Genomic DNA, 24,803 nt, shown 5'->3' with positions numbered 1-24,803 from the left:
GAAAATTTGTGAGCAGATTAGTATAGCATTCCTGTAACGGGGGTCCAGGAATCTCTGAAATCCATAAGGGTAGTCCTTAAACCCTGCAAGGAGAGAGGGTGTGCCCCTTTGTCATTTGGCTAAAGGAAAAACAGAGCCCTCTTAGTTTTCTAGGAATAAGAATAGAATCTGCATCCACCTCTTTGGAAGGATGGGAGCTCATAGAGCTACTACCCTCACAGTATCTAGCTTCCAGATAATCTCAGAACAACAGCAAAGAAAAAAATGGATTAGTCGCTAGGATTCAATAACTCAGTCCTAAAACAGTCATCATGGTTACTGTTTCCTAATAAACAGGATTTTGTACCACAGATACCACCAGGGGTGGAATTCTAGCAGGAGCTCCTTTGCATATTAGGCCGCACACCCCTGATTTAGCCAATCCTCCAAGAGCTTACAAGGGTATTTTTGTAAGCTCTTGGAGGATTGGCTACATCAGGGGTGTGTGGCCTTATATGCAAAGGAGCTCCTGCTAAAATTCCACCCCTGGATACTAAACTTTTGCATCTACAATTAACAACAGCCAATGGTGATATTCACTCAAATACTAGAAGCTCAGCTTTTGTATGACAGTGGTCTTTTCCCATTTTCTATAAGCAGTTCTGAAAGTTTTTTCCAGGTTCCTTCCCATTCTTGTTCAGCTTTTGTTTGAAGTTATTAGCCTCAAAGGAAGAGCAAAATTCAAGTTCAGCAGCACCTAAAAGTCCAGCAAGATTTTCAGGGTGTAAGCTTTTGAGAGTGAAAGCTGATCTGATGAACAGAGCTTTGACTTTGGATAGCTTATACCCTGGAAATCTTGTTGGTTTTTAAGGTATTTTCTCTTCAACATGGCCACTCTCCTGAGAAGAAGAAGAAGAAGAAGAAGAAGAAGAAGAAGAAGAAGAAGAAGAAGAAGAAGAAGAAGAAGAAGAAGAAGAAGTAGTTGTTTCTTGCTGCCTCTGTTGTAGTGTCCCTTGTAACGAAGGGTCAGGTCTTTTGAATTGCAGCCCCATAGAATCAGTTGTCTTTTGAGGTCCAGGCCATAGATCACGCACAGACAACACAAATGTTGTACCTAAACTTGCTTTATAGTGTAGATAATATGCTCACTGTATTGTTCTGAGGACACAAGAGGATGGAGGCCCCCAAGATACATGTCTAGCATGCTACACAATTGAAAGGGGGCTATCCGATGCACAGCATAACAAAATTATGGGAAGAGGGAAAGTTGCAGAGGGGATGCTGCTGTTCAGAAATCCAAATCAGAATGGAGGTGTCTCCAGGTTGTTAAAGTTTGAGAACCACTGAGCTAATGTATTCCATAATTGGTCCTGACACTTTAAGGCCTACTAGATTTTTTTTAGTGGGTCCCTTTGTCCTCATATATATTCTTGCAGGGACCCCCTAGTGCTGTTTTTGTGTCTCTGTGTGTGTGCCAAGCTCTTGTATCTTGACTGTCAGGTCCCTCCTAGCCGCCAGCGGGGGGGATGAAGGGGAGTTAGGATTGCCAAATCCAAATTGGGAAACTCTTGGAAATTTGGGGATGGAGCCTGGGGAGGATAGGGACTTCAGTGGGGTACAGTTAGGGTTGCCAATGCCCAGTTGGGACAAGCCAAACCTGGGAGGGATTGTGATACAGAAGTCAAACACAAAAAGCCAACAGGCTGTCACAATCACTATTCACTAAAACATAAATCTCCTCAAAAAGTATACAATGAAGTCTTTATGTGTCACCTTATTCAGTAACTAACATATGTAACTATTTACAACCTCGAATACGCTTATACAACCAGAGTACATATTGCTATATGTATACATCCAGAGTACCAGTTGCTATATATGCCATATATGGATTGAAGACCTCTATAATGATGTTTAAAGCCCAAAGTCTTTTAATAATAATCCAAGGGAACCAGGCAAGGATGTTCTATAGTCACCGCCAATGAACTCATCGACCCGTAGTCCGTTTCCCCAACGCTTTCCAGACGGGACTTGTTACCAATAGCCAGAGTTCCAGCCCTCACACATCGACTGAATACATTCACATCAAATGTCTTTCATTGTTCCAACAGTTGCTTTTTGCTACCAATAATCAATGATGCAGTCCTCACACACAACTCAAGAAATCTTTAGTGTTCAAACTGCAACATGTACTCTGGTTATATTCATGGTTGTAATAGTTATATATGTTAAACATTGTATAAGGTAACACATAAAGACTTTGTTATATACTTTTTGAGGAGATTTGTTTTAGTGAGTAGCGATTGTGACAGCCTGTTGGCTTTTTGTGTTTAGATATGAAAGATTTTTATTTTCAAATGGAAAAGGGGAAAGGGAAAGTGGGTATAGGAAAGTAATAAAACATCTGTTCAGAAAAACAGAATACATTCTGTATACTGCTGTTGTCAAGTCTGCAGATTCAATAACGAGTCAATGTAGATACAAAGAACTAGTTTATTGATACTGGTTACTTGCGGCCTTGGCCAGAGCTTGAAAAGACTGAAGACCGTATAATAGATACACCGTATAATAGATACACTTCAAAGGGATTCCTGCGGGCTGGGGAATCTAGCAAAGGGAACATTCACACATAGATGTTACTAATACATTCTCATGTTGATTAGAGGCCCACGGCCTTGGTACTCCCAGGCTTCCTGTCTCCCCGGAGCCTGAGCTGAGAAGGTTCAGATAAGACTTTTCACACATCACCATTTCAAAGCAGGGACATTCTCTACGGAAGGGAGGGGGGAACAGGGGAGAGCTAGCTAGCAGCATTTGGTTAAACTTTGGCTCTACCCAGCATGCTCTTTGAGTGAGCCAGAGTTAAAGCCAGACTTGACAGCTGTATCCTCAGATACAAGAAAATTCCATCATATTATTATTATTACACATTTAGCCTCTTATCACATTAGTCATATGAAATTATATTGTAAGTTCCGCTTTAAATTATCAATTTCGTGCACGTTTGGTTTATTTTCAAAAAGATTGGACCAGGGGGGTCCAATTCTATGAGCCAAAAGAAGGTGCCCCTATCCTTCATTGTTTCCAAATGGAGGGAAGGCATTTAAAAGCTGTGTGGTCCTTTCAAATGTGATTGCCAGAACTCCCTTCAGAGTTCAATTGTGCTTGTCACACCTTTGCTCCTGGCTCCGTCCCCAAAGTTCCCAGATATTTCTTGAGTTGTTCTTGGCAGCTCTAGGCAACAGTGCCACAGATGGCACCCTCCGGTGGAACGGATCTCTAGTCCGGAGATGAGCTGTAATCCGGAGGCTGTCATTCCATCCCTCCCAGCAAGTCAGCTGCTGAAGCTTCCCCTGCACGGTGAGGACACGGCCAGTGGCCGGCAGCTCATCGAGGCAGAGGAGCCAGGCTGGGCGGGACTTGCATGCCGAGAAGGTGCGCGGCCGCGTTCGAGGAAGCGAGCAGCGCGATGACATGAGAGCAGGTGGAATGGGAGGCCGCTCACGATTAGAGGGTGTTGAAACGGGGGGGATCTGGACCTGCTGCAGGGGACCGTCCTCTTAAACGACGTTCAACATTTGTAATATGAACAGAGGAAGCAGGCGGAAGAAAGAGCAGGAAACCCCTCCCGACAGCTCGCCCGCAGGACTTCTGCTCACCCGGACAGGACAGGCCAGAGCGCGTCACCGCACGCTTCGGGTTCACGCGCCCGCTCTCTCGCGCTTCCCTCCCCCCCGCGCAGGCGCGCAGGCAGGCAGGGAGGGGCGGGCGAGGCGGCCATCTTGGGCCTGGGCTTGCGCGCGGCGGGGCGGGGCGGGGCCTCCTTGCGGAAGTGGGCGGCTTCACTCCCCCGCAGCGGCAGGAACGGCTCGTCCGCCTCCCTTCGGCACCGTCGCTACTCGAGGAGGATGGCAGGGCGGCTCCCGGCCTGCGTGGTGGACTGCGGCACCGGGTGAGCGGAGGGGAGGGGAGCGGCGCCTTCGGGGGAGGCGAGGCGCAGATCAGCCCCCTTGCGCGCCTCGATCGCGGGGCAGCCCGGGGGAGGGGGGGGTCGCGCCCTTGCAGCCGCCTCAGGCGGGGTCTTTGGGGCGTCTCTTTCCACCATAAAGTAATCGAGGTCGAAACTGCCACAGTTTTATTCACTGCTTAATGGCTTCCATTTCGGCAGCATCTCTCTCCGGGCTTTCCTGCTCCGCTTTCCTCAGGAGATGCCCTCTCGGGGGCCGCGTTTTCCAAAGGACAGCCCCCCCTCCCCTTCATGAACAGCTGAACAGCAGGGTCAGGCTGCGCGCTGTATATGTATTTAAAATAATTAGGGTAGTTAATGTATTTTAAACTGGGTTGGTTTAGTCGGTGAAGCAGGGTGTTTCATAGTAGTGGTTTTCCTGTGTGGTGCCATGATTTTTCCATATGTTCCATTTATTCAGTGCTCCTTCTCTGTGTGGGAGCAAAACAGTCCGCCCTTGGTATTGAGCAAGCGCAGAGGAACTTCCTTAGTTTTGTCAAAGGCTCTTCCTCCTTTCATGTATTTATACCTTATAAGGCAGTTTTCAGAGTCAGACCTGAACCAAATCTTTTTAGAAACAGTTTTTCATATTTAGCAATTTTGCGTTGGTGATAAGAGAGAAAATAGTGATGCTTAAGGCTAAGTGTATGCTTATAGATTAGAGTTTTGCAGATTCTTCAGGGTGTTCATTGTACTCAAAGCTTTAAAGGTATAACTGTAAGGAAGCTAAGACTTCCTGCAGTGAATACTTGTCATAGAATCTTAGAATCACAAGTTGGAAGGGGCCATAGAGGCCATCTAGTTCAGCCCCCTGCTTGATGAAGGATCAGCCTAGAGCATCTCTGACAAGCCTAGCTAGCCAGATATTTTTTGCCTACAACTCCCATCAGCCCCAGCCAGCCTGGCCAAGCTGATTCATTTGTATTGAGCCGCCTCAGTGGGGAGGGTGGGATATAAATTGAATAAAATGAAAATGAAATGAAGTGAAATTGTTCATTTCAGTTCTCTAAGAGCTGGGTGCAAGGCAAATCCTTTCTTTAATTGACAGTGTCCATCCCACTTACCCAGATGATTTTTGGGATATTTTACGTATATTCACAGGTCATGTTACTGAACTTGTAACATTGTCTACAGGGTCATTTCATAGAAAAGTGCTGGAGCTCATTAGCACAACTCATTTGCATAATGCAATTGCATATGCCACACCCCCTTGACATCACTGGAGGGTGCACTAAATTATATCAGCTCAGCATCTACCTTAAAATGCTTCTTGGATTATAATTGTCAGAATAAAACCATCATACTTTTTCCTTTTTACATCATGACCACAGTGGCATGATGAAGATTTCTATCCATCTGCTTTATAGGTTTGGGTTATTTCTTATTTATTTATTTATTTATTTGAGATTTATATCCCGCCCTTCCCACGAATGGCTCAGGGCGGCTCCATTTCTCCATTTTTGGTGGGGAAAAATATTAGAAAGTTTGTCAGATCTTAAGAGTTCAACAAAATACTCACAGGGGGGTTGAACAATGGAGCCCAGAAGCAAGTGTTTGAGGCTGGGGGGTAAAAGAAAGAGCTCAATAAAATTTAGAGGTTCAGGAGCTCCACTTCTGTGAGCTCCTGCCCAAAATGAGGCCTAATTGTATACACTGTACAACTTTGATCTGTTAAACAAAAGTGTGTGTATAAAATATGATGTGTGAATGATGACCTTGCCTTTTAATTTTAAAATTAAAAGCATGCTTTTATAAGAAAAAATCATGACCTCAGGGTAGTTCATATGAATGAAACAGGAGTGTATAAAATTAGGTGGCTGTGGCGGGAGAGTTTATTTGGCACTTTTTAATAATAATAATAAGCTTTAATTTATATCCAAGGCAGGCTCAGGGCGACTCACAAGACATGGAATGTACCATGATTATAAAATACAATTATACAATAAGATACAATTAAAACACATTAAATAAATGTTAATTAAAATCACTACGAATTAAAAGGTGCTTTTTATTAATTACATTTTATATTTATTTTCTTCTGTTAAACTTACATGGGTATGTCCTGTCATGGTGAACCTAAAACAGTTGTGAACCTAAAACAGTTTTTGAAGCAAATATTTAGGTAATATCTAGGTCAGGTCCCCTGCTTTGAACATTTTGTTCCAGAGGCTTTGATATTGCCTGTGAGGCCATTTATTTCATTTTCAGTTGTAAAGTTAAACTTGTATGTGAGTGAGCATGTTTTATAGTTCACAATACCCTTCCCATGAGTTCTGGTTTGAGATTCTAGGGGTGAAGCACAAGAAATTCATCCCAAATTCTTCAACAGGGTCTGCCAGTCAGTGCCTGCATATTTTCTTCTTTGATCATAGCATCACTTAACCAGCGGCTGTGATTCTGAAATTATAAAATTATTTGTATTTTAACATCTTAAAATCTAGACTTCTAAAATCTAGCCCTGTGGTCAGGGATTGATTGTAGTATCAACACTTAGAACTGGTGCTGAAAGAGGGATGCCAGAAGTTTTAAAAAGAAGAGCTGATGTGATCTAAAAAGCATATTGCAAAAAATACTACTATTGCCCTGCAAATTTGGGGTCCAGCTGCAAAGATTTTGTGTACTGACAACTCCCACTTCTAATAAAGATGACTCATGTTTGCATTGATTTAGTCTTCATGCAGCAGTGCAGCTACACTAGGATTTGCTTCAGTCGATACCTAAAAATGCATTTCCAAGTATGCAGTGGACAGGAAGGTACAATATGGTGTGGTTCCCATGCATATCCTCTTTGAGTGTTCAGGGACACACCTGCCCTCCTTACATATTTATCACTGCAAACTTTAGTGCAGTGATAAATGCTAGGTCTGCAAGTTTCTTATAGAGTTATGGCATTAAGAAGTGGCACAGTAGCAATTAAAAGTAAAATTTAGAGTCCTTGGAGTTGGAACAGTTACCAAAACTGTAGTTTGTCAATTCAGTTACAATTTTAAACCATAGCTAGCATAATTCAAGGTTTCTAGTCTCACTTAGTAATCACAGTAGTTACCAGGAACATCTTTTTTCCCCTTCTTGAAGACATGGCATCTGATTTGCTGCCTGATTACAACCTGTGTTGTGTAATTTTAAATGTGATCTAAACTACATGTTAAACTAGAATGTTTGGAGAAGAGTAGGTTGAAGGAGGTTGGACTAGATGACCACGGAGGACCTTCCAAGTCTTTGATTCTATGATAGTTAATCTCTTTAAGTATTTGAAGGACTGTCACTTAGAGGAGGACAAGGAGCTGTTCCTGTTGGCAGCAGAGGAGAGGATTTGCAATAATGGGTTTAAATTGAGGGTGGAAAGGTACCATCTGGATATGAAGAAGTAAGAGTTGTTCAGCAGCAGAAACAGCTACCTTCTCTCACTGGCAGTCTTCAAGCAGGGATGCTCTAGGCCGGGGGTGTTGAACTAATTTGTTAGGAGGGCTGGCTCTGACTTTGTGGGGGCGGGCCATCTTTGTCATAAAATGTAATGTGAGGTAGCAGAGACATAACATTTATGAAGGCACAGAAAAACGCAATTAACGATATTATATTTTAACTTAAAATACAAACATGTTTAAAACCCTTGCCGTATTCTGTTTAAAATGGAAAGGTGGGGGAATAGTGTGATTTTGCAATGCAGTCTCTAAAAATAAAACATCAAGAAAAAGCACAAGGATCACAGCAGAAACTAAAAATATAAAATGCTCTGAACCTGGGAAAGCAATTAAATGGCATTTCAAGCTTCTCTCCCTCCCATTTACTCAGATTGGCAATGGCTCTCCAGTGTAATATCCCCCTTTGGCTGTGGGTTCCCAGGTTAAAGCTCACGTCTGTTCAGCAGAGACAAGCTGGCTCAAAGCATCAACCTTTTATTTGCAAGGACAAACTCCAGGAAGCATGAGCTTCAGCTGACTATAAGAACGCTAAAAGTGAAACTGATCTCCACTCCATTGAAACACAGCAAGTTGCAAGGAAAACGTGAAATGAATTTTCCATTAAGGTCTCTGGGCCCTATCTATCTGAACACAGAGATCTTAATGGAAAATCTATTTCACATTTTCTTTGCAGCTTTAATTCCTGCTACAGCCGGCAAAGACAAGGTAGAAATAACAGGGAACTTAAGCCTTGAGGCTTCAAAGGGTGAAAATGGGAGGGGGAGGAGGAGGGAGAAGAGAGCCCCATAGGCCTGATTAAAGCCTCGGGTGGGCTGGTTGTGGTCTGCAGGCCAAACATTTGACACCCCTGCTCTAGGCTGATCCTGTATGGAGCAGGGGGTTGACCTGCATGACCACTTCCAACTTTGTGATCTTAACAAATTTTCTAATTTTTCAACTTTCACAATTTTGTATTTGAATTGCCAGTATTTTAAATTATCGATAATCCTAACATTTGAGCAATAAAATCGCTAGATTTAGTCTATAAATAAGTATAAGGATGACCCTGGTTGTCATATCTTTGTTGTACTGCTAATACCTAATCCTAACCTCATTTCCTCCCAATTTTTTCAATAATCCCATTATTGGTTTTAAATCTCTACGTAATTGCATATTGGGGTATAGAAAGCAACTTGTTACGAAAAGAATTTATCCTGTTTTCTTAAATGATTTTACGTATAAATAAGCATTGACAGTAACATGCACATCCGTTTTTATGTCGTGCAACAGAGCAGTCTGATGCAAAATGTTAGATAAGTTTAGAGTTAGATCCAATCAGCTTTTTTCCTCTATCTTAGCTGATTCCCCTCTATTACAGTTACCATTCCACATGGCTTTGGTCCATAGAGGTCCCATGATCCTAGACGAATGGATCCTCCCCACCCCCCTTTCCAATACTGGAAAATGTGGTTGTACTTTGGCAAGAAATGCTATAATAAAATCATTGCTGAACATACTAGGTGCCACAGTGACATTTCTAGGTGCCATGGCAATTTTGGCACCTGAGATTTGTTGAGCCATGTATTAAACAGTAGTTTAAGCCTTCCTAGCCATGATTCAGTGCAGGGTTGTCAAACTCCTAGCCTGCAAGCCACATCTGACTCACCCAGGGCTGATGCAGTTCCATGGTTGGACCACTATGCCCTCAGGGCCTGTGTGAATATCCCACTCCTGCCCTGTTTATGCGACGAGCAGGTTTTAGCTCGCCCGCAAAGTCAGATGGACCCAGACCCTATGCGGTTTCAGATGGTCTTGCGGGATTCCTGGCCCTCGGGTGACTCGCTGGATGAGCTTGCGGAGACTTAGAATAGCCGACTCTCCACAGCTATCACCAAGATCACTCCCTGGCATTCTCTTCGTCCCCGTTCTCAATTGGCGCCATGGTATACCCCAGAGCTACGATGGATGAAACTGTGACTAAGACAACTAGAGAGGCAGTGGCGGCGTACACATGACGAAGCGGTGAGAACATCCTATAGGTCATTTATGTGAACCTATGAGATGGCAGTCCGGGCCACAAAGAAGGCTTACTTTGTGGCCCGGATTGTGTCTGCATCTCTGCAACTTCATGCCCGGCACAATTATTTAGTATAATTCGGTCACTAACAACCTTGTCACAAGGTAAACCAAATACTAGGGAATTGGAAATAGGCTGTGAGGCTTTTGCAAGATTTTTTTTGCAGATAAGGTCTCATCACTCCATGACCTCCCTGCCGCACTTGATACAGTTAGTGAACTCGAGGCATCAAGCACGTCTTCTGGTCCTTTTTTGGATTCCTTCACTCCACTCAGCCCAGAGGAAGTCTGAGTCACAGTGGCCCGGGAAAGGAGATTCCCTTGCTGGCTTTTGACAGGGTGCCACTAATACCGGTCCCTAAGTACAGAAGCCTGGGAGTACTCCTGGAGCCCTCTCTGGCTATGGAGGCCCAGGTAGCAGCCACTGCCAAGTCTGCCTTTTTCCATCTGTGGTGGGTACGGCAGTTGGCCCCTTTCCTGGAGCACCACGACTTAGCAATGGTGATCCATGCTATGGTCACTTCAAGGATAGACTACTGTAACACTCTCTACATGGGGCTACCTTTGACTCTGACTCAGCTAGTGCAGAATGTTGCAGCGTGGTTGTTAATGGGGCTCCCTTGGCGGGAGCACATGCAGCTTGTGCCAAAAGAGCTGCACTGGCTGCCTGTTGTGTACCAAATCCATTTCAAAATGTTGGTATTGACCTTTTATGCCCTATGTGGCTAAAGACCTATCTATCTAAGGGACCACCTTTCCCCATATATACCCCAGAGAGTACTGCGTTCAGAAGGTCAAAATCTGTTATCCATCCCTGCACCAAAGGAAGCCAGACTAAGCTGCTCTACGCGGGCTAGGGCCTTTTCAGTGGCAACACCGATGCTATGGAATGCTCTCCCAGAGGCCACAAGAGCCCTGCGGGACCTCTCCCAATTCTGCAAGGCCTGTAAAACCAAACTTTTTCAACAGGCCTACAACAACTAATGTGGGAGGAGGCTGCCACTGCTATGTTGCTGAACAGTATTATCTGTAAGACCACTAATAGAGTAACAAAGGAACAGAGAACTGAGATATTGATAGACTGCCTATGTTATAAAATCTTTCTTATAGCACCTAATATTTAGTTTTTTAAATTATTTTTATATTGACTGTTAGCTGCCCAGAGTCCACTTGCAGAGTGGGCGGCATAGAAATCTTAAGTAAATAAATAAATAAATAAATACATCAAAAGAGCTTGAATCTCAATAAGGCCCCATCTGCAGATATTTAAATTTGGAGACAGGAGCAATGAATAGACAAACCAGGTTTTGCTTAAAAGTCTTAAATCTACAAGCAGGGAACTGCAAGAATGTGCAGGGGGCATCACAATTCCGCCCCCTACTCTTTCCGTTCCCTGAAAGGCCCCATAGCCTTTCCACCTTCCCGACCACCCGTCAACCCACCCTTTGTCTTCATCTTTCCCTCCTCCAGTAACTTCTAACTGTAAAAACTGTGTCCAAGTTGCATGTTGCTGACTTGTTTGAGGGTAGGAGGAACAGATTCTGCAAAATTTGAGAATTCCACTCAGATGCTTGGAGGTAGGCAATGTCTTCCACACAGTGGAATTCAAGCCATTCTTTGATGGAGTTCAAATACCATATCCATAAATAATGCCTAGGGCCTTTTCTGTTGTTCATCCTTCAGAAAGAGATGCTGTCTTGCTTATATTTTGCACTATTTCAATTGCAGGCTCATAGCCCCAGGGGTCTGTGGGGGCACCAACTCCGTGGTGCAGCCTGCTTTTTTGCCTTTTGCCAGCAAAGCAGCAGCAGCAGCCAGAGCTGGGAGAGCTGAGCAGGGCACAGTGCAGTGCAGCAGCAAAAGCAGCAGGCAAGGAGGAAGGAGGCGGAAGGCACAGCCATGTGGAATGGGCGGTGGAGGGAGGGAACAGATGCAAAGTGCCAGGGTGGGTGAGAGGGAGGTGGAAGGAAACCCCCCTGCTTGCACACAAAGTTTCAGGGTTGGCTACCTTGACTTGGCAACATTCAGAGCCTCCAGATTTTGCCCCAACCCCTAAGAGCTTTTGAGAAGCGGCAAGCCCTGCAGTGGATGGGAAGGTGTGCCCCCTGACTTTTTAAAAAGCCCCCCCAAGTTTTAAAATCCTGACTATGGCCTGGTTTCAATATGAACTGCTAATTATTTTGAGATTAGTAGTTTCATCCTGTGGATGGCTGATGTATCAAATATAGTTCTTAAGAATTTTATGTAGCAACTCTTAAGTACTTCTGAACATTCTGTCAAACTGGGGAGAAGGAATGTGCAAATCACTCATGATTTCTGTTTTTACGCTAATCTGAAAGCGTTCTGTGTTGGAACCTTAGCATTTCTCCTTGTGCAGAGGTGGATAAGCTGTACAATCTAACTTTGCACATTTGTCTGAGGAAGATAGATAAGTTGCTTCCTTTCCCTGCTCCCATTTCTCTATAATGTGTGAAACCAATCTTAAACTCTTTCTTTTTGGTTTGGTTCTGTAGTTTTAGATTTAAAAAAATATTTTCAATTAACAATTTGATGGTAGCAGGAATGATAATTGCTTGCTATTGGAAGTGTTCTGAAGTTCTATAGATAGAGGTATTATTACAAAATGTGTGGGTGGTTACAGTTATGGTGAAGTTGGCAAGTCATATGAACTTGAAAAGGGAAATGAGAAAGTAACTCAGTGACACTGATAACTCTTTACAGAATTAGGGACATAAGAAAGAAAAAAAAATCATGATAAATAGGGATTTAGTCTTCATAAGATAGCTAGATTCAAGTCCAGCAGCACCTTTAGAAACCAGAAAGATTTTTTGGTATAAGCTTTTGTGAGTCAAAACTCCCTTTGTCAGATACCTTTGATTCTTGAAAATTTATACCCCAAAATCTTGTTGGTCTCTAAGGTGCTAAGAGAATTGAATCTAGCTTTTCTACTGCAGACCAACATGGCTACTCTCTGAAACTATAAGATAAAATGGAAGAGCGATATAACTCCTAGCTGTAATTCTTTATTTAAGACATTTACTTTACTCATTTTTTTTATGCCCCACCTTTCTCCACAGTTGGAACTAGGGGTGAGCAATTTAAAAAAAAAAGCAATATTTTTTAATTCACGTCTATTGGACCCGGGAAAAAATATTGGCATTTCTGAAAAATCCTGGATCCCAATATTGAGATCTGGGATTTTTCAGAAATCCCAAATTTTTTCAAGTCCAGTAGACTCGAGAAGAAAAATGTCAATAATAAAAAAGCCAGCCTGATCCTGAGGATGGCTTGGCTGGTCCTGCAGCATGGTTTAAACTGTGCTGTAGGAGAAGCTAGCCCCAGCATCTGCATACCACGGGGAGGCCTGTCCCTGCTGCACGTCGACCTGGCTGGGATGGATTATGCTGTGCAGTTTAAACCGTGTTGCAGGAGAAGCTAGCTCCAGGATCTGCATGCCTTAGGGAGGTCTCTCTGCAGCATGCAGCCCTAGCTGAGATGGTTTAAATTGGCCCCAGGATCAGAGTGCCATAGAGAGGTCTCTCCCTGCCACAATGGCCGGCCCTAGGGTACATGGCATCCCAGGCAGATTCACTGCCCGCTGCCCTGTGCCCCTGGGGACTCTATGCGCGTGCACACACACACCAGGCTAGGCCACTACAGCCGCCCTCTCTCCCTTCCCCCTGTTCAGTGGAGCCGCAGCACGGTGCTCTACTGCCCCCCTGGCATGCTCAGAAACGCTGCTAGCCTCAGCTCTTCCCACTTCAAAGTGGCCCGGACTGGGTCATTTGAGTGTTCTCTCTGAAGAAAACACTGGAGGAGGCCTCGCTTCCCCCTCCTTTCCGGAATCAGAAGGGAGGGATAGTGAAGGCTCCTCCAATGCTCTCTTCAGAGAGAATGCTCAGCTGCTCGGGTCGCACCGAAGTGGAGAGGCACTCCTCTGAGCGCACAGGGGGCAATGGAGTGCGGCACTGCTGAAGGGAGGGGGCAGGCGGCGGTGGGGGAAAGAAAAAATTAGGCATTTGTCTTGGGTACTGGGAGGGGGGGAGAGCCCCCAATTCTGCGCCCCCTCCCTAGACAAATGCCTAATTTGCGTAGTGAAAAGCAAGTGGCTACGCAGTGAAAAACAGCAAAAATATCAATACTGTGCACAAAAAATGAATATATAAGAAAAATTTATGGACTCTCTGTCAATTATTAGAACATTCTGAGATACCAAAGTACACAATAAAAAATCTCTTACATAAAGAATGGTTCAACTACAGAAAAGAGCAGTTCTTCTGTTCATACAGTCCACATTCAAAAAAAGTCTTAACACTTATCCAGATGTTCTGTGTGGAATCCAACACTCCTCCTGAATGATGAGGCTCCAAAGGAAAGTAGAACTTCTGAAGAAGAAGTATTCCTACGTGCCTGTTGACTTCAGACCACGTTTCGCATTAAAAATGCTTCTTCAAGAGCCTTACTGTTCTGTAATTTCTACAATTTGATGTCAAGTAGGAAAATCTTATTGCATTGTCTTGTGCCTAAAAATGTGTGTGTGTGTGAGAGAGAGAGAGTGAGTCAGAAGCAGACTTGTCTTTGTATCTCTTCTGCTTGAAGCAACCACGGAGTTCTCAGTGTGCCTGTGTGTGTGTGAGAGAGAGGGAGGGTCAAAGAGAGGCAAGAAACTGGAGCAAGGAAGTGAAGAAACACTGAGGGAGCTGGGACAGTAAGGCAGGCCTCAGATTCAGCAGGAGCTCACAGGAACGCAGCTCCTGAACCTCTCTGAGGGTTCCTCCTCTTCCTCCCCACCTACCTTGTCCATTGAATAGTAGATACAGCTGGAAGGGGTGTTGAAGGACCTGAGTCGGATTGAGGTAACGAGAGAGGAGGTCCTACAACTGATAGACAAATTAAAAACTAATGTCACTAGGCCCAGATGACATATATCCAAGAGTTCACTTAAAGGTGAACTTGTGGATCTCCTGACAAAAATATGTAATCTTTAGTTGAAATCTGCCTCTGTTCCTGAGGACTGGAAGGTAGCAAATGTCACCCCTATCTTTAAAAAGGGTTCCAGAGGAAATCCAGGAAATTACAGGCCAGTCAATCTGACTTCAATACCGGGAAAGTTGGTAGAAACCATTATCAAAGAGAGAATGAGTAGACCCATTGATGAACACAAGACTCAGCATGGGTTCTGTAAGGGAAGATCTTGTCTCACTAACCTGTTACAGTTCTTTGAGGGAGTGAACAAACATGTGGACAAAGGGGACCCAATGATGTTGTTTACCTTGACTTCCAGAAAGCTTTTGATAAAGTTCCTCATCAAAGGCTCCTTAGTAAGCTCAAGAATCGTGGAGTAAAAGGACAGGTCCTCTTGTGGATCAAAAGCTGGCTAATAGGAAGCAGAGAGTGAGTATAAATGGGCAGTTTTCGCAGTGAAAGATGGTAAGCAGTGGGGTGCTGCAGGGCTCAGTACTGGGTCCCATGCTCTTTAACTTGTTCAATAATGATTTAGAGTTGGGAGTAAGGAGTGAAGTGGCTAAGTTTGCAGATGACACTAAATTGTTTAGGGTGGTAAAAACCAGAGAGGATTGTGAGGCACTCCAAAGGGATCTGTTGAGGCTGTGTGAGTGGGCATCAAGGTGGCAGATGAGGTTCATTGTGGCCAAGTGCAAAGTAATGCACATTGGGGCCAAAAATCCTAGCTATAAATACAAGTTGATGGGGTGAACTGGCAGGGACTGACCAAGAGAGAGATCTTGGGGTTGTGATAGATTACTCATGGAAAATGTCAAGACCGTGTGCGATTGCAATAAAAAAAGGCCAACGTCATTCTGGGAATTATTAGGAAGGGAATTGAAAACAAATCAGCCAGTATCACAGTGCCCCTGTATAAATCAGTGGTGCGGCCTCATTTGGAGTACTGTGCACAATTCTGGTCATCACATCTCAAAAAGGATATTATAGCAGTGGAAAAAATGCAGAAAAGGGCAACTAGAATGATTACAGGTTTGGAACACTTTTCCTATGAAGAAAGGTTAAAACGCTTGGGGCTCTTTAGCTTGGAGAAATGTCGACTGCAGGGTGACATGATAGAGGTTTACAAGATTATGCATGGGATAGAGAAGTTAGAGAAAGAAGTCCTTTTCTCCCTTTCTCACAATACAAGAACTTGTGGGCATTCGATGAAATTGCTGAACAGTCAGGTTAGAACGGATTTTAAAAAGTACTTCTTCACCCAAAGGGTGATTAACATGTGCAATTCACTGCCACAGGAGGTGGTGGTGGCTACAACCATAGACAGCTTCAAGAGGGGAATGGATAAGCATATGGAGCAGAGGTCCATCAGTGGCTATTAGCCACAGCTTATTGTTGGAACTCTGTCTGGGGCAGTGATGCTCTGTATTCTTGTGCTTGGGGGGACACAGTGGAAGGGCTTCTGGCCCCACTCTTGATGGCACTTGGTTTTTTTGGCCCCTGAGTGACTCAGAGTGTTGGACTGGATGGGCCATTGGCCTGATCTGTCATGGCTTCTCTTATGTTCTTATGAGTTATGATAAGGAGCTCTGCCACCTATTTTTCTACAAAACAATCCCTACAGCAAGGTAAAGCATGACAGCAGCAGCAGCCCTGGAAAAGCAAGCAGGAGAAGGATGTTGCTTGGGGGTCGGATTTGAGCCCTGTGTGGACTGCACATTTGACACCCCTGATCTAGTGGCTCCTGTTGTTTATCCAAGCAGATCTGAATTGAAGATTGCCTGGAAATCCCATGTGTACTTTGTGAATTCCTTGGAGAAAATTAAGGTTGCAAATAAAACCTACATTGATGTGGTAAGAACCGCTGGGAGAAGGAGGGCCTTCATATTAGTGAAATTGGAAGATTGTTTTATAATCCTTTATGAGTTACTACTGATTATTCTAGAAACATATTTTAATTGGTCTTTTATATAAGGTTTATTCAGGATAACGAGATCACAATTTTACTGGCTAGGCTTCTTTATTTCATTGAACTTAATTAATATTGGGAGCATAATTTTCTAACAACAATAGATTATAGAACAAAGTAGGAGTCCAGTAGTACCTTTAAGACCAACGAAGTTTTATTCAGAATATAAGCTTTCTTCTGCATGCATCCTTCTTCAGACAAGGAATGAGGTACAGTGAGCAGAGCTACATAAAGCTGGTGGGCAGTGGTTTAGAATGCAAAGTGGTAAAAAGTTGTAATCCAATGGCAGAATAGTGAAATTACCAAATTGAGAGTACGTTTGGTCTGAATAGTATTTGTGAGGGAAACCAAGAAAACAGTAGCATGTGAGAATGTTGATTACTGTATTGCTAACAAGCCTGGACCAAAATGTAGCTCTGTGCACTGTACCTCATTCCTTGTCTATCAGCAACAGACTATGTGGAAGATATTCTTAATACAGTGACAATAGAAACAATAGCATTTCTCTAAGTTTTTTAAAATTGAAATCGTGATTCTTGGGACATACTAAAGCCAGCAGTCAGGGAAGGTTACTGTAGTTGTGAATGATCAGCTGGACGGTAATTCTTTGAGGTTTGCATTCTGGAACGCCAAAGGCAGCTTCCATTTTTCAAACTTTGCCTGAAGTAAAAGGCAGTTTTTATAGGAAGCTGAGCTAAGTGGAGATGCTTTCAGTTATAATGGGTGATAGAAAAACGTCAATATGCTGTTAGGTTTGCAGCTTGCCGCTGTTTAGCTAGCTATCATTGTGAACAAATGAAACCATACTGATTTTTTTTAAAGGGAAGCTTGCACTTAATACCATTCGTGGTTTCTTGGGATGCATGGCAATATTTGACTGTGTTTAAATTAGGGTTGGTATATTGACTGGCAATTGACTAGCCTGTTGGCTTCTAGTTACTTGAATGCAAATAGTTAAGTCCCTGACATTTTTTGAAAGAGATGTTAACATAACAATTTGTGGCTTGGGCAAAGTCCCATATATGTGCCATTAAATGGTATGTCCTGTTTTCATATTTGTGTCAGGTGCTATGCCATCCCACATATCCAGTTCAACGCAATATAATAGGAAATGCCTATTGTCCACCTTTCCATCTTCTCTGTATCTTTTGCTACTGTGAGGCAGAATTTGTATCTGTCTAGAGGTGGTGGAGGAAATGTACCTTGCACACTTTTTTGTAATTGGAATGTAGTGGGCTTCATGTATACTCATTTTTATCTTACTTTCTGTGACTATGACATAATAGGCCTTACTGAAACTTGGTGTGATTACACTCACAACTGGAATAGAATTCAAGGGCATACTTATTTAAGAGGGACAGAAAAATGAGAAAGGGTGGAGGTATAGCAGTATGTGTGAAGTAGGTATATACTTGTGAGGAAATCTGAGGATAGCAGCTCAGTTGAGAGTCTCTGGGTGAAAATAAAAGGAGTAAGAAATGACAGTGATATTTTGGTGGGGGTCTGCTATAGACCACCAAGCCAGGCAGAGGACTTGGATGAGATACTCCCATAACAGATTACAAAGAGAAGGGATTTCAGTTACCCGGACATCTGTTGGAAGTCCAACTCTGCTAAAAATGAAAGGACAAATAGATTCCTTTTTCCCCCCCAGTATAAACAATTTTATTGGTAACATATGGTAGCAAATCTATATCAATATCTTACAACTTAAAAAGAAAAATTTATCTACCCCATATCTTACTTTTCCCCCACCCCTCCCCCCATTATTTGACCCCCGCCAGTGTTATTTACTTAAAAAACCCCCACAAATATTAAAGGTACCCTTAACTATTAAGAAAACCAAATGTTATATTCTTCTTTTAAAACTTAATCATTATCAAAAATTGTCCAATGTCCTTTTATTTTCCACTCTTTTTCTACCTATCTTCTGAACTTCTTCCACTCCATCTTAAAAACTTCCAAATCATAGTCTCTTAATATTCTTGTTAATTTGTCCATTTCACTCCATGTGATAACTTTTATAATCCAGTCCCATTTCTCTGATATTTTTTCTTTCAACTGTGCATACAATGTCCTAGCAGCTGAGAGCAAGTACCAGATTAAATTCTATCTTCTTTTGGAGATGTTTCCATTTGTAGTCCCAACAGGAAAGTCTCTGCAACTTTGTTAAACTCATATCCCAAGATTTTAGAATTCATCTGCCAAAACATTTTAGCTCTTTCACAAGTCCACCATATATGGTAGAAAGAACCTTCATGCTTTTTACATTTCCAACATCTGTCTGGCATCTTATTATTCATCTTTGCCAATTTTTTAGGAGTTATATACCGTCTATACATCATCTTAAAACAATTTTCTTTAATACTTTGACATGTTGCAAGTTTCATAGAGTTCTTCCACAGATATTCCCAAGATTCCATCTTTATTTCTTTATTTCCATTAATTGCCCATTTAATCATTTGAGATTTCACTGCTTCATCTTCTGTAGACCATTGTAAAAGTAATTTGTATACTTTTGAAATTAGTTTGTCATTGTCTCCAAGCAGAACTTTTTCCATTTCTGTTTGCTCTTTCCTTATTCCTTCAGTTTTAATGTCATTCTCTACCAAGCTCTTTATTTGTTGCATTTGAAACCAATCATATTTGTGACTCAATTCTTCAGCAGTTTTCAGTTCTATTTTTCCACTTTGTATTTTTAACAATTGATTATATGACAGCCACTTTTCTTCACCTATCTCAGCCGTTATCTTTATTACTTTGGCTGGCACTATCCATAAAGGTCAAACAGATTCCTGACTTGTCTTGCTGACAACTTTCTTTTCCAGAAAGTGAAGAAGGAAACAAGGGGATCTGCTATCTTGGATTTGATTCTCAAGGAAGAATTGATTGAAGAAGAGGGAACAGTGGGCACCCTGGGCAATAGCGACCATGTGATTTTGGAATTCACACTTAGGGAAGGCGAAAGCTATACATAGTCAGACTTATAGGTTGGACTTCAGAAAGGCAAACTTCGACAAACATAGAACTATGCTGGGTTAAAATCCCATGGTCAGAAATACTTAGGAAGAAGGGGGTTCAAGAGGGGTGGGAGTTTCTTAAAAGCAAAATACTGAAAGCGCAACCACAGACTATTCCTATGAGAAGAAAAAATGGAAGAAGCCTAAAGAAGCAGAGTTGGCACCATAAAGAGCTCTCTAAAGACTTGAGAAATAAAAAAAACTCCTTTAGGAATTGGAAGGGAGGGCCTTAAAACCAAGGATAAATATGAACAAATCACCAGTGCTTGTAGAGAAAAAAGTTAGGAAAGTTAAGCTCAGTATGAGCTTAGGCTGGCCAAAGATGGTAAAAACAACAAAAAAGGGTTCTTGTCATGTTCAGAGTAAGAAAAAGAGCAAAGTCATGGTAGGCCCATTGCGAGGGCAGGAAAGTGAAATTGTAACGGGCAATGAAGAGAGGGCGGAACTGCTTAATTCCTACTTTTCCTCAGTCTTCTTTTCTGAGGGAAATGGTGCTCAATGTGGCAAAAACAGAACATATAAGGAGGGTATGAAGTTCCAACCTAGGCTCAGCATAGGGGTAGTACATAAACACCTAGTTTCTTTAAATGAAACTAAGTTGTCAGGGTCAGATGAACTGCATCCAAGGGTTCTAAAAGACCTTGCGGATGTAATTTCTGGGCCTCTGACAATTATTTTTGAGAATTCTTGGAGAACAGGAGAGGTGCTGGAAGATTGGAGGCAGGCTAATGTTGTCCCCATCTTCAAGAAGGGGAAAAAGGAGGATCCAGGTAACTACCGACCCATCAGCTTGACATCTATACCTGGAAAAGTTTTAGAACAAATCATCAAGCAGTCAGTCCTGGAACCTTTAGAAAGGATGGCTGTGATTACTAAGAGGCAGCAAGCGTTTCTCAAGAACAAATCACATCAAACTAACCTGATCTCTTTTTTTGAGGAAGTGATTGCCTTGCTGGATCAGGGGAATGCTGTAGACATCGTTTATCTTGATTTTAGTAAGGCTTTTGATAAATTTCCACATACTATCCTTGTTGACAAGCTGGTAAAATGTGGTTTGGATCCTGTTACCGTTAGGTGGATCTGTAACTGGCTGACTCTTCCATGAACTGTTTTCAGCACCTGATCCAGGCTTTCTGGGACATCGTCAGGTCAGCCATCCATCAGTAGATAGAACTGGGTGTCATCAGTGTACTGATTGCAACCCAGCCCATACCTCCGGACAATCTGGGCAAGGGGTCACATTTAGATGTTAAACAGCATTGGGGATAGAACCGCCTCCTGAGGCACACCACAGTTAAGCAGGTGTCTCCGGGATGACTCTCCCCCAATTGACACCCTTTGTCCCCGACCTCATAGGAAAGAGGAAAGCTACTGTAAGGCTAGCCCCTGAATCCCTGCGTTGGCGAGGCGGTGGGCTAGCAGCTGATGGTTGACCGTATCGAATGCAGCTGATAGGTCTAACAGCCCCAGTACCGCTGAGCCGCCTCAATCCAGATGCCTCTGGAGGTCATCCAGAAGGGCGACCAGAACTGTCTTCATCCCATGGCCTGGGTGGAAGCCGGACTGGTGGGAGTCTAGGATGGAAGCATCCTCCAGAAAACTGTGTAACTGTAGCGTTACTGCCTTCTCAATAATCTTCCCCAAAAAGGGTTATTTTGAGACTGGTCGGTAGTATGCCAATTCAGCCAGATCTAGGGTGGACTTTTTTAGGAGAGGGTGGATCACTGCCTCTTTAAGAGACGTTGGAAAAAGCCCTTCCGAGAGAGATCTATTTACGATATCCCATATAGGATATCGGAGTTCTCCCTAGCACACTTTAATCAGCCACGATGGGCACAGGTCCAGATCACATGTTGTTGGGTGTACAGCGGAGAGTATTCTGTCAACTTCCTGCAAACTGATCGTTTTAAAACGATCCAAAGCTGGTCCGGAAGACAGGCATGGAGCCTCAAGTTCACATACTGTTTCAACTGTAGCAGGAAGGTGGTGATGGAGCAGCAAGATCTTGTCTGTGAAAAAATTCACAAAAGCCTCGCAGCTGATGTCCAATTCCCTACAATTTGGCCTGCCTTGTGGCAGTACTGTAAGCGACGGAATTACCCTAAATAATTGTGCCGGGTGCAATGTCACAGACGCAATCTTGACCACAAAGAAAGCTTTCTTTGTGTCTTTGACTGCCATCTCTATAAAATGGAGCTGTTCCGCCAGGCTTTTAGCTGAGGCTGCAGGTGTCTATTTTTGATCTGGTTGGCCTCCCCAGCCAGCACTGTCATCTGTGCTAGGAAATGGAATAAAAACTGCCATCCCTATGAAATGTCATGATGTGCGATGGCTAGGATGGGCAATATGTGATGTCATGGTAATCTGAGTGCTGTTGAGTTGTTTGTTTATAAAATGTTTTTATTGTATTTTATTGTTTTATCATATGTTGTACTCCGCCCTGAGCCCTACAGGGAATGGGCAGAATAGAAATTTATTAAAATAGATAAATCTCATAGCACCTCATGAACTCTCTATAAGATGTTCTGGTTGCTTTGTCTTGAGTCCACCGCCACTGCCTCTAGCTGCTGAGCCCCCATTTCATCAGCCGCAGCTCCGGGGTATACCACGGTGCAAGCTTAGAACAGGGTGCAGAGGGTGCCGTGGTGCGATCTCGTCGATGTTCCTGGAGAGTCGATCATGCCACAACTCTACCAGGTCATCTAGAGAATCGCCAGGGACCCCGAAGAGCCATTTGGAACCGCTCAGGTCCATCAGACTCTGTGGGTGAGCTAAAATACACTTGCCACCTAAATGGGCTTGAGGTGGGACATCCACACGGGCCTTTACGGCATAGTGGTCCGACCATGGCACCGCTTCCACATCAACCTGGTCCACTACAACCCCCATCACAAAGATCAGATCCAGCACGTGCTCCGCCTGGTGAGTGGGTGTTGTAACAACTTGGGAGAGTCCCAGTGTTACCATTGATGACACTAGGTCCATTGCCTGAATGGAGGTTGGGTCATCAACATGGACATTGAAATCACCCAGGATCAAAAGTCTTGGGTGTTCCAACGCCCAGCCTGTCACAGCCTCCGTCAGGGATGGTAAGGCACTGGTGTCAAGTCTGCTGTATTGTTGTTAACATGTTATCCAACTCTGGTTCAGAAGCAAAGGATTCTGGACTCTTACTGAACACCGAATGCTGCTAGCTACCTCTCCTCCCCCCTCCCCTCTTAGCTATGTCTCTGTTGTGTAGCCTGCTTTGAAATGCTGATATGGTAACAAGATTTCGGAGCCTTCTCAAGCTGGGTGTCTGTGGGAGTGTTAAGCGCCAAGGCCTTTTGCTTGGGAACGAAGGAGTAACATCCTAGTGTGAAACTATACTGCATAGAGTGCCCCTCCCGTAGGAATCCTTTGATCTTTACCTTAAAATGCTTGGTTAATTTCTGTGTACCCCAGTCCTTCAATCTCTATCATGGTCTTCAGCTCTGTTTTCAATAAACTAGTAAACTTTGATACTAAAGACTCGTTATTGAATCCAGCCGACTTGACAACTGGTTGGTGCATTAGACTCTGTGGGCGAGCTAAAATACGCTTGCCGCCTAAATGGGCTTGAGGTGGGAAATTCACACGGGCCTTTAGGGCATAGTGGTCCGACCATGGCACCACTTCCACATGAACCCGGTCAACTACAAAGATCAGATCCAGCATGTGTTCCGCCTGGTGAGTGGGTGTTGTAACAACTTGGGAGAGTCCCAGTGTTGCCATGGATGACACTAGGTCCATCACCTGAATGGAAGTCGGGTCATCAGCATGGACATTGAAATCACCCAGGATCAAAAGCCTTGGGTGTTCCAATGCCCCGCCTGTCACAGCTTCCATCAGGGACGGTAAGGCACTGCCTGGTGCATTAGGCGGACGGTACACCAGTCAAACCACCAATCCCTCCCCAACATCCCACGCCAGGCTGACACATTCAGTGCTGGCAATCTTCGGCGATGGGAGCCCCCGAAAGGAGTAAGCTTCCCATATGAATAGAGCCACCCCTCCCCCCCACCCGCTAGTCCGTAATTGGTGAAAGACTGAGTATCCTGGGGGGGGGGGTGACCTGGGACAGAGTCACTGTCTCCCCGTCGCACACCCAGATCTCAGTCACGCAAGCCAGGTCCATATCTTGCTCAAGCAGAAAGTCATGAAGGACATAACACCAATGACAGAGGTGAGTAATTCGACCTGACCCTACTACCCGCTACCATTGGATTGGGACACAGACTAGAAGGAGGCTGAGCTTCTCCATATCTCCACCCCCTTCTTTTATTACTGTGTCTGTTCCCACCATCATATCTTCCGCTCCCCAAGAGTACCGGGATCCTCAAGCTGGTCATCCCCCAGTGATCTCTGCCAACAGCCTCAGATCAGTTCAGAAAGACACAGTCTACACCCTGTATTGTCTAAATAATACTATCCTCTACCTCCTAACTAATCGGTAATCACTCTCCCAAACCCCCATCCATATATTCCTGCTAATATAATTAAATCCAATAGTTAATTAATTTATAAGTTCTAGTCACTCCCTAAGCACTATATTAATCAGCTAACAATCAGTTCTAAAAGCACAATTAATTATGATCACCCACCTAACACAATTCATTACATCCAATTAATTTGCCACAAATCCTACAATCAATAGACAATCAATACCTAAAACCCTCCCATCTTAATTTAGTAAACTACCCAAATTAATTAACTAGCAATTTACAATTTAGCAGCTAATTTCAGTTCCTATAAAATTACAATTAGACAGCTGTTCCTTCACATTAAACAAGATAAAATGCAATTTACAATGATCTTTTAAAGGCACTACTGTCTCCATATGTTCTCAAGTCGAAGGGTATAGATGGTATAGATACCAGCAACAATCTAGTCAGCTACCAGATAGTGCTCATAGCTTAGCAACAGTAGTGGAAGCGGCAATAGTCCCAGACAATAGCAAGAACAGCGACAGTCAACCTGCTGGCCGCCAAAACAGCCTGCACAGCAGCAGTCCTCCCCTCCCAGAAAGTGACGGCGGCGAGGCAACCCAAAGGCAATGCAACAGGCCACCCACAAACAAACCGCTGTGCAGAAGGAACAGCGGCGGACCAACAACGGTCCAAGCGCTTGCCAAACTCAGCCCGGCCACCAGGCCGCAGAAGTACGTGATGGAGCAATAGCGTCTGGCCCAGTTTCACACCCGAATCATTGCCGGAGCCCCGTTCGTGGCTGGGGACTGATAGCTTGGGCCTTGTCACCACTGCAGACCAATCATTCCTGGCATCTCTCCTCCAAGGGGAGGTTTGACTGTTTTCTCCCGTTGGCCTTGCTTCTCACAGCCAGTCTCTGTTGCCGCCTTTCCTGGCGCTCCA

The 24,803-nt window shown here is 43.8% G+C and overlaps 1 protein-coding gene across 1 annotated transcript in view; it reads left to right on the top strand.

Moving 5' to 3' along the window:
• Positions 1 to 3,734: 3,734 nt before the first annotated feature.
• Positions 3,735 to 24,803, top strand: part of ACTR3 (actin related protein 3) — a 112,732-nt gene continuing 91,663 nt past the window's right edge. The window contains exon 1 of the mRNA XM_060261065.1: positions 3,735 to 3,931. Coding sequence (XP_060117048.1) covers positions 3,888 to 3,931 — 44 coding nt within the window. The 5' untranslated portion in view covers positions 3,735 to 3,887. The remainder of the gene's footprint in view (positions 3,932 to 24,803) is intronic.

Source organism: Heteronotia binoei, chromosome 21, assembly GCF_032191835.1.
Source record: "Heteronotia binoei isolate CCM8104 ecotype False Entrance Well chromosome 21, APGP_CSIRO_Hbin_v1, whole genome shotgun sequence".
In the NCBI taxonomy this organism is placed as follows: Eukaryota; Metazoa; Chordata; class Lepidosauria; order Squamata; family Gekkonidae; genus Heteronotia; species Heteronotia binoei.
The sequence above is the reverse complement of the archived record's forward strand: the minus strand, read 5'-3'. Positions and strand labels throughout refer to the sequence as shown.